Source organism: Erythrolamprus reginae, chromosome 7 (assembly GCF_031021105.1).
Source record: "Erythrolamprus reginae isolate rEryReg1 chromosome 7, rEryReg1.hap1, whole genome shotgun sequence".
In the NCBI taxonomy this organism is placed as follows: Eukaryota; Metazoa; Chordata; class Lepidosauria; order Squamata; family Dipsadidae; genus Erythrolamprus; species Erythrolamprus reginae.
The window spans coordinates 2,419,986-2,434,949 of NC_091956.1; the positions used below are offsets into that span (position 1 = coordinate 2,419,986).

General features: G+C 45.4%; 1 protein-coding gene across 1 annotated transcript in view; it reads left to right on the top strand.

The window, feature by feature from the left end:
* Positions 1-13,947, top strand: part of LOC139170080 (transcription factor COE1-like) — an 87,744-nt gene extending 73,797 nt beyond the window's left edge. The window contains 6 exon segments of the mRNA XM_070756829.1: positions 2,822-2,872; positions 2,874-2,888; positions 7,711-7,888; positions 8,456-8,641; positions 9,190-9,363; positions 11,739-13,947. Coding sequence (XP_070612930.1) covers positions 2,822-2,872; positions 2,874-2,888; positions 7,711-7,888; positions 8,456-8,641; positions 9,190-9,363; positions 11,739-11,770 — 636 coding nt within the window. The 3' untranslated portion in view covers positions 11,771-13,947.
* Positions 13,948-14,964: the final 1,017 nt, after the last annotated feature.

The window sequence follows — 14,964 nt, forward strand, 5'->3', positions numbered from 1 at the left end:
TAGAAGACTGACGGCAGAAAAAGACCTCCTGGTCCATCTAGTCTGCCCTTATACTATTTCCTGTGTTTTATCTTACAATGGATCTATGTTTATCCCAGGCATGTTTAAATTCAGTTACTGTGGATTTACCAACCACGTCTGCTGGGAGTTTGTTCCAAGGATCTACTACTCTTTCAGTAAAATAATATTTTCTCATGTTGCCTTTGATCTTTCCCCCAACTAACTTCAGATTGTGTCCCCTTGTTCTTGTGCTCACTTTCCTATTAAAAACACTTCCCTCCTGGACCTTATTTAACCCTTTAACATATTTAAATGTTAAATGTTATCTATCTTATATTTCATACTTCCCACCTGTCAATCTCTCTCAGATAAGCACTCTGAACAGGTTTATACTCCCTGATTAAGGAGGAAGAAGGAGGAGGAGAAAGTAGAGGAGAAGGAAGGGGAAGAAGAGAAAGAGGGGGAGAAGGAAGAAAAGGAGGAAGAGAAAGAGGAAGAGGAGGGAAAGCAGGAGGAGGAAGAAGAAGAGAGGAGGAGGAGGAGGAAGAAGAAGAGAGGAGGAGGAGGAGGAGGAAGAAGAGAGGAGGAGGAGGAAGAAGAAGAAGAGAGGAGGAGGAAAAATGTGCACAGCCTCTGCACTTTTTCAGTTGGTTTCCATCCCAGCCAAGCCATGGCTTTGTGATCCAACCAAAGACAACAACCCCGCTCAACAACAACAACAACATCAAGAACAATCCTTGAAACTAGGAGAACAGTTGGCCACCCTTCTTGGTCAGCACTGCCAAGGCCTTCTCTGGATGCATTCATGTTCTCTCCCACGTTGACAAACTCCAGGTGGTGGGCTGGGGGGGGGGGACGACAATACAAGTGGAGCTTTGATGAGCTGCTGTGTTCCACAAATCGTAACAACCACACCCCAAACCACAAATTCTATCCTGATTCTTGGAATGCAGAAGTTCTCCTTCGGTTTTGGAGAAGGACCCTGGCCAAAGTTTTTGGCAACAGGATTATCCCCAAGGGAAGACCCCATCTCCACAGACGGAGTTGCCAAGGGCTGAAATAGTAGGCGGACGCCCTGCAGGGTGTTGTGTGTCCCGTGCTGTACCGAATGCGTTCGAACTCCATGGCTATCCGGTCTTTGCAAAGAACCCTTCAGACGCTGGGTGCCTGCCAAATCTATCGGCCAGGAATTCTGGGAAGATCAGAGAGGGCGCTAGATTGTGTGAATGGCTGACCCTCCAAAACCTCTAATTTTTATTACTATGATTAGATTTTAACTGTTTTTATTGCTGTAGGAAAGTGAGCACAAGAACAAGGGGACACAATCTGAAGTTAGTTGGGGGAAAGATCAAAAGCAACGTGAGAAAATATTATTTTACTAAAAGAGTAGTAGATGCTTGGAACAAACTTCCAGCAGACGTGGTTGGTAAATCCACAGTCACTGAATGTAAACCTGCCTGGGATAAACATAGATCCATCCTAAGATAAAATACAGGAAATAGTATAAGGGCAGACTAGATGGACCAGGAGGTCTTTTTCTGCCGTCGGTCTTCTATGTTTCTATTTCGATTGTTAGCCGTTCAGAGTCCTTTTGGAATGAGTAGCATATATATATATATATATATATATATATGAAGCTCTTCATATATATGAAGGTCTTGGCATATTCGGGTTTCTTCCCGTGTACGATTCAGTGATTTCTGGCAACGTTTCGACAAGGTCCCACTCGTCATCTTCAGGCTGGTGCTTCTGTCCTTGTTCTAGGGCGAACACAGCAAGACCTGAGCTGCCTTCCCTCTATAAATTATATATGTATGTATGTATGTATGTATGTATGTGTGTGTGTGTGTGTATATATATATATATATATAGTATATATAATATATATATATATATGAATGAATGAATGAATGAATGAATAAGGAAGGAAAGAGAAAGAAAGAAAGAGGAAGGAAGGAAGGAAGAACGAAAGGGGAAGGAAGGAAGAAAGAACAAAAGAAAGAGAGAGGAAGAAAGAAAGAAAGAGAAAGGAAAAGAAAGAAAGAAAGAAAGATTATTTATTTCAAGCTGTTCCATGAATTCTGTTTTTATGGCAGGGATTGTCCAATTTTGGTGACCTTTAGACCTGTGAACTCCAACTCCCAGAATTCCTCAGCCAAGGCTGGAGAATTCTGGGAGTTGATGTCCACAGGTTTTAAAGTCACCCCTGCTTTACAGCTTAATTGGACTTGATTCTGATATCAATCAATCAATCAATCAATCAGGATAGAGCTGGAAGGGACCTTGAGGTCTTCTAGTCCAACCACTTGCTCAAGCAGGAGACACAATACCATTCTAGATAAGTGACTCTTCCTAAATACCCCCAATGATGGAACACCTACAACTTCTGGTGGCAGGCTGTTCCACTGGTTCATTGTCCCCCCCCCTGCCAGGAAGTTTCTTCCTTAATCCCCAGGTTGGAATTAAGCTGATCAATTGAGCTTTAATTATATTGGTTTGATTTAACTAAGTTGGATCAAGCTGGTCCCCCTACCAGCCAGATTGTGAGCACAGCTAGAGTTTGTTCAAGCTTCTGTGGTTATTTCCCATTAAAGCATTCTTCTTCTTCTTCTTCTTCTTCTTCTTCTTCTTCTTCTTCTTCTTCTTCTTCTTCTTCTTCTTCTTCTCTCTCTTCTTCCTCTTCCTCTTCCTCTTCCTCTTCCTCTTCCTCTTCCTCTTCTTCTTCTTCTTCTTCTTCTTCTTCTTCTTCTTCTTCTCCTTCTTCTTCTTCTTCTTCAACAGGGTTTGTTAACAAGGTCTTTATTTACCTCTCTTCCCCTAGGAGGTCCTGCTGAAAAGAGCAGCCGATCTGGTGGAGGCTTTGTATGGGATGCCCCCACAATAACCAAGTAAGTCTCACCACCCGCGCCCCCAGCCCCCCCCAAAGCAACATCCTGCTTTGGTTTAACATCTGGTCAAGGTCATTGAGTGGCCTGGTAACCGATGCCCTGGTGAAGTTTCCTGGTCCATTACTGCTTTCTGATCCATCAGGGTCTGGATGGAGGACACCAGGCTCTGATTCAAACTTAGCAAGTCACATGCCTGGGGATTCCACCCCCCATCCCCCACACCTCATAAATTACTATGTTGTATTGCAGGATGTTGCATTGCGTTATGTTATGTTGTGTTATTTATTTCATTACTCTATTTATTACTTCATTACTTTATTCATTTATTTATTGTTTTTTTTATGTTATGTTAATGTTATTTTATGTTATGTTATGATTATGTTATGTTCTGTTATGTTCTGTTATGATTATGTTATGTTATGGTTATGTTATGTTTATGTTGTGTTCTGTTATGATTATGTTATGTTCTGTTATGTTCTGTTCTGTTATGTTCTGTTATGTTATGTTATGATTATGTTATGTTATGATTTATGTTCTGTTCTGTTATGATTATGTTATATTATGTTATGTTATGTTATGACTATGTTCTGTTCTGTTCTGATTATGTTCTGTTCTGTTATGATTATGTTATGTTATGTTACGTTACGTTACGTTATGCGCCAGGCCAGAAATCAAAAGACAATGAGTTCTAGTCCTGCTTTAGATTCAAAGTCAGCTGGAAGACTTTAGTCCAATGGCCAGGAGATGGGTGAGTTCTAGTCCTGCCTTAGTCATGAAAGCAGGCTGGGTGACTTTGGGTCAATTACCAGGAGAACGGGTGAATTCTAGTCTTGCCTCAGGCATGGAAGCCATTGAGGTGATTGGGTCAATCCCCAGGGAGATGGTGATTTCTAGTTCTGCCATAGGCATGAAAGTCATCTGGGGTGACTTTGAGCCAATCACCAGGAGACAGTGAGTTCTAGTCCCACTTTAGGCACAAAAAGTATTCAAATAAGCAGTAGAAGCTTTCCAACCAAAAAGGGAAAGAAATTCAGTTGCCGTGACTCAACGTCTAGACCCTTCTTCCTGGTTAACGAAGAATCCCCATTAAAAGTCTCTGGGTTTATCCAGCTATACCTGGCAAAGGTAAGGATGAACGTAGGACCACCAGAGATGGCTTCGAAGACCAGAGGACTTCCGAGGGATATATTTTTCTGGATCTATCGAAGGCCACCATGAGTTTTTTTGCAACCATACCTGGGTGAAATGGGCGAAGCTACCGGAGTTGCCTCTTTTCCCACCTGGAAGCCTCCAACCTTGCTGGGCCTCAGATTCCCACGGTGTCTCAGGTAGCACACTGGAGGGCCACAGGTGAGACAAGGACCCTCTGCAGGAGGTTCGTATCCCAGCTGCAAATGCATGAAACTGTCCCGGCCTGCAAATCCAGCTGTAGATGCGAAGACCCATTTTCTTTGGTGGAAGATTCCAAAGTTCCCAGAAATAGAAACATAGAAACATAGAAGACTGACGGCAGGAAAAAGACCTCATGGTCCATCTAGTCTGCCCTTATAACTATTTTCTGTATTTTATCTTAGGATGGATCTATGTTTATCCCAGGCATGTTTAAATTCAGTGACTATGGATTTATCTACCACGTCTGCTGGAAGTTTGTTCCAAGCATCTACTATTCCTTCAGTCAAATAATATTTTCTCACGTCTTGCTTTTGATCTTTTCCCCAACTAACTTCAGATTGTGTCCCCTTGTTCTTGTGTTCACTTTCCTATTAAAAACACTTCCCTCCTGGACCTTATTTAACCCTTTGACATATTTAAATGTTTCGATCCTGTCCCCCCCTTTTCCTTCTGTCCTCCAGACTATACAGATTGAGTTCATGAAGTCTTTCCTGATACGTTTTATGCTTAAGACCTTCCACCATTCTTGTAAATCTAATATCTTCCCCCACACCACCACACACAAACACACCGTTGTTTATCTGTGAAGATAATCGTTTCCATTTCTCGCTTGCTGCCTACAACACACATACACACACACACACAAAGAGGAGAGTTCTCCCCAGAATTTTGCACTGCTCTAACTGGATGCACGCAAACATCTGGCTCCCAAGCCAACATCTGTTTGTCATTAGGAATTCCAGGGCGATAGAGTAACCGGCTTCGAGCAGCTCCCTGCTTCCTTCTTTCCCCCTCTCTTACAAAAATCCAGCCAGTGTTTTCACACAGCTCAGTCATGGCTCACAACACCTGGGCGGATGTAGCCCTGATGCTGAGGAGGGCTTCGGGTCAGACCAAGCAGGTGGGAGGAGTTGGCTTTGTGGACTTCCTTTTCCAGGGTGTAAATCTCCCCCCGCCCGCTCATTTATTTTTATTTATTTATTTTGTCCAATACACAATGAGGGTTTTAGTGGGTATATACATATACACACACACACATAGTAAAATACATGATGAAGGTTATAGAGGGAGATACTCATAGTAAAATATATCTAAGAAAGAATAGAAAAGAAGATAGAGAAATAGAACATATCAATGAAAGAATAGAAGAGATTTATCTTAGATTATCTAACAGTTGACCTATCCAGATTCCTAAGAGGTCAGTAAGGGGCGAGTACAAGTGCACTAGAGAGTGCCTTCCGTCCCCTGTCCTATTGCTGCTCCTATATCTCCTATACCTTCCTTCTATTCCTATATCTCTTCTTCTATTCTTTCATTGATATGTTCTATTACTTTATCTTCTTTTCTATTCTTTCTTAGATATATTTTACTATGAGTATCTCCTCTATAACCTTCATCATGTATTTTACTATGTGTATATAGATACATACCCACTAAAACCCTCATTGTGTATTGGACAAAATAAATGAATAAATAAATTAAATAAATAAAAATATAGGAATAGAAGAAAGGGATAGGAGATATAGGAGAGCAATAGGACAGGAGACGGAAGGCACTCTAGTGCACTTGTACTCGCCCCTTACTGACCTCTTAGGAATCTGGAGAGGTCAACTGTAGATAATCTAAGGGTAAAGTGTTGGGGGTTTGGGGATGACACTATGGAGTCCGGTAATGAATACATCCTTGAATATAGTTCATCTGTCTGGAACCCATACCATATCTCGGACATCAACACCCTTGAAAACGTCCAAAGATACTTCACCAGAAGAGCCCTTCGCTCCTCCACTCGAAACAGAATATCCTACGAAAGCAGACTATCAATCCTAGGTCTAGAAAGCTTAGAACTACATCGCCTAAAACACGATCTAAGTATTGCCCTCAAGATCATATGCTGCAATGTTCTATCTGTCAAAGACTACTTCAGCTTCAACCGCAACAACACAAGAGCACACAACAGATTCAAACTTAATATTAACCGCTCCAAACTTGACTGTAAAAAATATGACTTCAGCAACCGAGTTGTCGAAGCGTGGAACTCATTACCTGACTCAGTGTTGTCATCCCCTAACCCCAAACATTTTTCCCTTAGACTCTCCACAATTGACCTCTCCCGGTTCCTTAGAGGTCAGTAAGGGGCGTGCATAAGGGCACCAGTGTGCCTTCCGTCCCCTGTCCAATTGTCTTTCTTTTATCTCATTTATCTTTTCTTCCTTTCATATATGTTCTCCTATACTTTTATATCTTTTCTTCTATCCTTTTCTTTATTTATATTACTACATATCTATTCTCTTCAATGTGTATTATGTATTGGAATAAATAAATAAATAAATAATTAATGACAACTCGGTTACTCAAGTCATATTTTTTACAGTCAGGTTTAGAGCGGTTAATATTAAGTTTGAATCGGTTGTGTGCTCTTGTGTTGTTGTGGTTGAAGCTGAAGTAGTCTTTGACAGGCAGGACGTTGCAGCATATGATCTTGTGGGCAATACTTAGATCTTGTTTGAGGCGTCATAGTTCTAAGCTTTCAAGACCCAGGATTGAAAGTCTAGTCTCGTAGGGTGTTCTGTTTCGAGTGGAGGAGTGAAGGGCTCTTCTGGTGAAGTATCGTTGGACGTAGAAACTCCTCGTGATAGACCCAAAGTCACCCAGCTGCCTTTCATGCCTAAATCAGGACTAGAACTCACCATCTCCTGGTGCTTGGCCCAAAGTCACTCCTCTGACTTTTATGCCTAAGGCAGAAACTAGAACTCACTGTCTCCTGGTTATTGGCCCAAAGTCACCCAGCTAGCTTTCATGTCTATGACGAAACTAGAACTCGCCATCTCCCAATGATTGGCCCAAAGTCACCTAGCTGACTAGTCACCTAAAGCGAGACTAGAACTCACCGTCTCCTTTTTTTCCCTAACCTGATTCCTCAACCTTTAGACCACAACTGACGTTTTGCAATTCCAAATTATTGATTGATTGATTGATTGATTTGATTTGATTTGATTTGTATGCTGCCCCCTCCGTGGACTCGAATTCCTATTGCCCCATCTGTTCCTTTTAGTGTCTTTATCATGGAATCTTTAGAGCTACAGCGGCTGAAGGTGACCAAATAGAGTTGTTCTCTCAGGGTGTTTCCATATTGAGGGAGGATTCGAACTTGGCTCTTTCCTGGTCCGAACTCCTCCCCACTTTGGCTGCTGGGCCCTGGGAAATCTTCCATTTCTTTTTATTTTTTTCCCCAACCACCCCTTCGAGCTCTCCAATCCCCTTTGCTTGAGCCCGAAATAACTGTGCAGCACCCTTTCCCAGATATGCTGGGACTCCAATACCCAGCATCCCCATCCAGTGGCATTCCCGATACAAGGGAATGCAAGACTGGAGAAGGGAGTATACCGAACAGCCACACCATGACGCAGGCTGATCTCTTGCACCCAAACAGGACATCATCTTGAAACGGGCGGCCGATATCGCCGAAGCCTTGTACAGCGTCCCACGCAACCCTAACCAGCTGACGTCCCTGGCTGGGAACCATGGGCACTCGGGCATGATGGGCGTCAACTCCTTTGGGAGCCAGCTGGCCATCAACATCAGCGAGTCCACTCAGGGCTCGGAACAAGGTAGGCTAAAGAAGTCCTCACTTAGCCACCCTTTGTTCCGCAATTTTTTTTTTGTAAGAATTTTGGAGTATGTTTAAGAAGGAGGAGTAGGCATGATGGCATACCTGAATTTTCAAGAGGATAATGATATTAATTTAATAAGGAAATTAACGTTGAATTCGATTAGAAGAAAATTAGATATCTAGATGACAAAATCAGAGGTCAAGGTTGGGAGGATTGATGGATACCGGAAGTAATTAATTTGGAACTAATAATTGGGGGGGGGTGATTATATTTGTTTTACTAATTCGATACTGTTTTTATTATAATATAAAGGTATTTTGAAATGTAATGAAAAAGTTTGTATGGAGGAAATTTTTTTTTTAAATTACCCATAAATATGAGTCGGTTGCCAAATGTTCAAATTTTGATTGGGGGGGGGGGACTTCCATGCTGCTAAGTGTGAAAAACAATCCCCTTTGCCGTTGTAACTTAGAACGGTCACTAAATGAACTGTTGTAAGTCGGGGACTGCCTGTATTTTTATTTATTTCAACCCCTCCCCTCCCTTTCTCCGTCCGACTTCCAGGATACCCCCGCAGCGCAAGTAGCGTCTCTCCCCGGGGCTACGTGCCCAGCTCCACCCCGCAGCAGAGTAACTACAACACGATAACGTCCAGCATGAACGGTTACGCGGGGGCTGCCATGACCAGTCTCGGGGTGCCCGGCTCGCCCAGTTTTCTCAACGGCTCCACTGCCAACTCCCCCTACGCTAGTGAGTATCGTGGCTGCGGGATAAGAGACCGGACACTGGACGTCACTCAGATTCATTCCTTGCTGTGGATTCACACACAAAAGCTGGTGCACAAATTTGGGGGGGGGGGGTGCTCTCTGAGCCTGGCTGTTTTCTTCCAGACATTTCATGGCCCAACTAGGCACCATTATCAGTGCTAGGAAGGAGTGGGGGTTGGAGGAAGAGGAGGAGGACAAGGAGGAGGAGGAAGAACTGTGAGGTCTTTGGTGCTCTCTGAGCTTGGTGGTTTTCTTGCAGACCTTTCATGACCCAAGTAGGTAACATTATCAGTGCTAGGAGGGAGTGGGGTTGGTGGAGAGGAAGGGGAGGAGGAGTGTGGGGTCCTTGGTGCTCTCTGAGCCTGGCTGTTTTCTTCCAGACTTTTCATGGCCCAACTAGATTATATAATCAGTGCTAGAAGTGAGGGGGGGTTGCAGAGAGGTGGAGGAAGCCACTCGAGACCCCACCCTCTTTCTCCACCCTCCTGACCCCTTATTCTTGTCTCTTCCCCCCCTTTCCTCCACCAACAGTTATGCCATCGAGCCCACCCCTGGGGGCTTCCTCCACCCCAGCTGGCGTCTTCTCCTTCTCCCCGGTCAACATGATCTCGGCCGTCAAGCAGAAAAGCGCCTTTGCCCCAGTCGTGCGGCCCCAGGCCTCCCCACCCCCCAACTGCACCAGCGCCAATGGGACCAGCCTGCAAGGTAAGTGGGCTTGTCTTCTTTCCAGGTGTTACCACTCTTCTTCAATCCCTGCGTTGCATTGTCTCCGTGGCTAGTATCGGCTCAGCCCTGGCAGCCTGGCCGACTTCGCACCATCGCCGGTGCAAGACTCAGCCGATATGTCTGGTGGGGTATGCCGACCCCAAACCAGACCCCCGGTAGTGTCCCCTGCATCACCTCCCCTTCAGGGAGGATCGGTCTGGTTCAGGAGAACCAGAATCCCCAGATGGTGGGGATTTGGAGTCCCCCATAAACGAGGAGGAACTCCATACTGCCGTGGCCATTTGACCCTTCTCCATAAGTGGGCTTGTCTTCAAACCAGACTTTATTTATTTATTTATTTATTCATCTCAGGAGGGGTAGAAGGCCCTGGTTGCTCTTCAGCCTCTGACACCACGTCCTCTTCGCTGTCAGTCTCAAAACAGAGCATTTCCATAAAAGAACATAGAAATTGCTCGGAGGCGTCTTCCATCGCCTCCAAAGTGGCCGCAGGACCTAGAAGGACAAGGGATGAATCCACTTTTGGGGAGAAGCGGACCCCGTCTCCACCCCATAGAGTTGTCAGGCTGACGGAATGTAAAGGTTCTTTCACACAACAAAAAGCTTTCAGCCAAGCGGGCCTCAATGAGGACCAGTCTAGTGTCTGGGCTGATGGGTAAACAGAGATTTGAATTCCCCGAACGTTGAGGGGCCCCTTTTGTTTCCAACTCAGCGAAGTCCCTCTTCCGAAGGATTTCCTTGTGGTGCTTTTTCCCTTCTCCTCCCCACCTCCCTACCTTCAGAACACCCTAGAACATAGCACCCCCCTAAATCTCTTGAAGGAAATGGGCAATCCATCCTGTTCATTGACCAAAAGCTCCTGTCCAAATCCAGGCGAAGGTGTTTCGTGGAGCTCATTTCTCTTGTCTTCATGCAGTTTTTTTGTGCCTCTCTAACTCTCTCTTTATTTTTATTTCTTGGCCTTCCTCTTTTCTTGCCTTTTCCTCCTTCGCTTCCTCCCTCCTTTCCTCTATTTTATCCTTCCTTCCTCCCTCCCTTTCTTTCTCTTGCCGTTTCCTCCCTCTTGGCCTCACTCCTTTCCACTCTTCCTCTCTGTTTCATCTGCCTCATCCATCCTTCTTTTTTCTCTTCTTCCTCCCTTCCCTCCCGCCCTCACTGTTTCATCTCTATCATCTTTCCTTCCTTCTTTTTTCCTCCTTTTGCTTTCTTCCTTTCTTCCCTCTTTCCCTCCCTTTTTCCTCCTTCTCCTTCCTCTCTTCCCTCCCTCCTCCCTCCATTTCATCCTTCGTTCCTTCCTCCCTCTCTCCTTTTCCTTTTTCCTTTCTTTCTTCATCCCTCTCCCTCTTTCATCTGCCTCATCCATCTTTTCTTTCTTTTCTTTTTCTCCTCCCTTCCCTCCTCCCTCCCCTCCCCCTTCACTGTTTCATCTCTATCATCTTTCCTTCCTTCTTTTTTCTCTTTTCCCTCCCTTCCTTCCCTCCCTTCCCTCCCTCCTTTCCCTCCCTCTTTTCTCTTTCTCCTTCCTTCCTTCCCTCCCTCCTTCCCTCGCTGCTTGCTCGATCCCACCAACCAGACCAACCCTTTGAGGATTCTTCAGACAAGTTTCAAACCACCTCTCGGTCACTCCAAGGATTGGCTTACTCTTAGTCACAGTATGTTGCTTCTCTCTTTCCGCTGTTTTGCCTTCTCTCTTTCTCTCTGTTCTCCCTCCTTCTTTCTCTCTTTCTCTTTCTCTGCTGCCCCTCCCACTCTGAACATCTCCTCTGCAACAGCCTCCATCAAAATGAGGACAGATAAGGGTAGATCCAGGAGGATTTAACTATGCATGGGCAGGCATGGACAAACTTTTGATGTTGTGAGGCTCCTGCTTTGAGCAAAGGGTTGGACTACAAGACCTCTTAGGCCCCCTTCCATCTCTAGGCTTCTATACTGAGGTTTGATCTCGCCTTTAGAACTGGGAATAATAATAATAATAATAATAATAATAATAATAATAATAATAACAACAACAACAACAACAACAACAACAACAACAACAACACTAATATCATCATCATGCAGACTAAATAGATCATGAGGTCTTTTTCTGCCATCAGACATCTATGTTTCTAAATCATGTCCCCCCTTTCCCTTCTGTCCTCCAGACTATACCTAATTTGGAATTAGAAGACCTCTAAGATCCCTTCCCACTCTATTATTTTATGTCGAATTACACCCAGAGAACCAAGAATTTCTGCACTGCTCCTCAACAGTAGTTGATCAGCGGAACAACTGGCCACCTTAAGTTGTGGGTGCTATTCTGTGTTTTTACGATGCGGCCACCTGAACTTGATTCAGACCTTCTCTGTTTGTTCCAGGCCTGTCGGGGCTAATTGTGCCCCCCATGTGAATCAGGGATGGGAGGAAGTCGACGCAAACTGACCGGCACTTGGAACTGTTGAGACCCTCTAATGGACGCCTGGGCCTGGGGCCCAAGACCCGGCTTCCGAATTCTCCTCATCCGTGGTGACTTCCCACATCATAGGTTGGACCCTCCCCACAAGAAGACCTCCCCCCTCTCTCTCTCTTCGGCCCAGGCTGCAGGAGGGTGACTGATGCAACTCTGGATTTGGGGAGGGGGCTTGAGACCACCAGGGAGGAGAGACCACTGAAGAGCGACCATCTTCCACTAAGGGGTCGTTTGGTCATCCCGTCCCCCTCTGGTTGAAGGATCACAAACAGACCGAGGGAGACCCCCGCCCAGGCAGGGACCCTCACTCAGGTAGACTTGCTCATGGCCGAGAGGGAGGAGTCTCCAATTCCCAGCAGGTTTGCTTTACTTAAAAGCTTGGGGGGTGTCTGTCCCCCCCCCCACCGGAAGAAAAAGACCCCCATGTAAACCAGGCTCCAAGCATCAGCCCTCTTACCCCCACGCCTGGGACCCCTCCCAGGAACTGCCTTGCAAAGCAAGCTGGTTTGGTTCACCGTCGCCGCCTCTTCATCCCGGCCAAAAGTTGGCTTGTCCACAGCCCCCCTCAGCCGCTCCCAATTTTTCCAGGCCTTCCTTGTCCTTCTTACGGGAGTCCTCGACTTAACGACCGCAACGGAGCCTCCAAATTTCAGCGGCTCTTGTTGCTAAGTGAGTTTTGACTCACTTTACGACCCTGCAGCTGTCCCACAGTTGTTTAAGCGAATCTATAACCTCCTCAATCGACTTTGTCAGGAGGTGGCCAAAGGGGGGGAAGAGAATTGCATCACGGACACTCCTGAAAGCCCCCCCCCCCCCCGGCCATAAATAGGAGCCCGTTGCCCGACATGCCGAATTCCGATCATGTGACCAGGGGGAATGCTGCCGTAGGCGTGATACGGTCGTATGTGTGAAAAAGAGCCGCCGTCCGTCCTTGTTTTCAGTGCCGTTGTAACTTTGAACGGTCGCCAACCGAGGACTCCCGGTATTTAACAGGAAGAGGCAGAAAATGATCCCGTTTCAACCCTGGAGGCCTACAAAAGAGTCGGTCGCTTGAGCCAGTGTTTCCCAACCTTGGCCACTTGAAGATATCTGGACTTCAACTCCCAAAATTCCCCAGCCAGCGAATGCCCTGTCTCCATAGCGAATGCTGGGTGGGGAATTCTGGGAGTTGAAGTCCAGATATCTTCAAGTGGCCAAGGTTGGGAAACACTGGCTTGAGCCACAGACACAAGATCGGTCATACAAAACCTCTTTCTCTTTTCCACTTCCCAATTTTTTTTTACATTCTTTCATTCTCAAAAACGACCCGTAGCCCTCTCCAAGCTTTCCAAACTTAAACTCGTGTTCAAGCTTTTTTTTTTTTACAAAAACAATAACGATAATATTATTTTTTGCACCCCGCTGTTCTTTTTTAAAACCAAAAAGAGAGAAAGAGATTTTGTATGGACCGCCACCAATTGTCACGCCTTTTCCATTTCGTATCTTTCTCTTTTGGGGTTTTGCAAAACAACAACAACAACAAAGAGAAGATAGACAGTGAGGTCCAAGCAATTGAGGGGTGGGGGGTGGGTTGGAGGGGGGGGCAATACCCCAATTCCAGCTGTGTGGCTTTTGCAAGCCCCATCGAAGGCAATCACCGAGCTCGGCAAACCCCTGGAGTGTCAAGTTCCTCTCCCAGCCTCTTGCGTTATTTTTCTAGCCTTATTTCCAAGTGGCAAAAATGGGGAGGGGGGGTTGAATATCTGTAAATAAAGACTGCGGAGACAAAAAAAAAAAAGCCCCTCCCAAGTTGGGATCCGAATCTGTCTGGCCAGGTTCTGTTTGCGATGTATTTATCTTTGTTTCATGTTTACCCTGGTCTTTTTTTCCTTTTGATTTCTTTCTTTCTTTCTTTCTTTCTTTCTTTCTTTCTTTCTTTCTTTCTTTCTTTCTTCATGCTCTTCATTGTATGTCCTGTGATAATGTCCTGTTGTACGATACTCTATGTTGGTTAAACTCCCTGGCTGCACTGTTATTTTTTTTCTCCCCCAATGTAAGCATATGTAAATGAATCATTATTGCAATTTCTTAGGAAAAAGCCCTAGAATATATCAATATACCAATTTAACTGCCTCCTACAGCAAGTCCCTCTCTTAATTTGCAGCCGATTCCTGGCTCCAGGAGCCAAAGCGCATTTCGTCCTTTTAATAGGTCTGGGATTAGTAGGAAGACTCCTGCTTTAATCAGGGGGCTGGATTAGATGACCTCCAAGGTCCCTTCTAGGATTCCTGCTCACCACTCTAGCAGTGGGATGGACTATATGACCTCCAAGATCCCTTCTGGTTCCAAGACTCTATGATTCCTGCTCAACGTTCTAGCAGGGGGTTGGGGTAGATCAGTGATTTTCAACCTTTTTTGAGCTGCGGCACATTTTTTACATATACAAAATCATGGGGCACATTGAGCGGGGGGGGGAGTGGGGGGCTAAACAAAGTTTGGACAAAAAAATTCTCTCTCTTCCTCCCTTTCGCTCTATTTCTCTCCCTCCTTCTCTCTCTTCCTTCCTCTCTCTCCATCCCTTTCTTTCTCTCTTCCTTCCTTCCTCTTTTTTGCTCTCTCTCCCTCCTTCCCTGCCTTTCTTTCTCTCTCTTGCTTTCTTTCTCTCTCTATTGTTTTCTTTCTCTCTCTCTTTCTTTCTTCCTTCTTTCCTCTTTTTTGCTCTATCTCTCCCTCCTTCCCTGCCTTTCTTTCTCTCTCTTGCTTTCTTTCTCTCTATTGTTTTCTTTCTCTCTCTCTCTCTCTTTCTCTCTCTCTCTCTTTCTTTCTGAGCTTCGCGGCACACCTGACCATGTCTCGCGGCACACTAGTGTGCCCCGGCACACTGGTTGAAAAACACTGGGGTAGATGACCTTCAAGATCCTTTCCAGTTCTAAGACTCTATGATTCCCACTCAACGTTCTAGCAGTGGGCTGGACTAGATGACCTCCAAGATCCCTTCCGGTTCTAAGACTCTATGATTCCCACTCAACATTCTAGCAGGGGGCTGGACTAGATGACCTCCAAGATCCCTTCCGGTTCTAAGACTCTATGATTCCCACTCAATGTTCTAGCAGGGGGCTGGACTAGATGACCTCCAAGGTCCCTTCCGGTTCTAA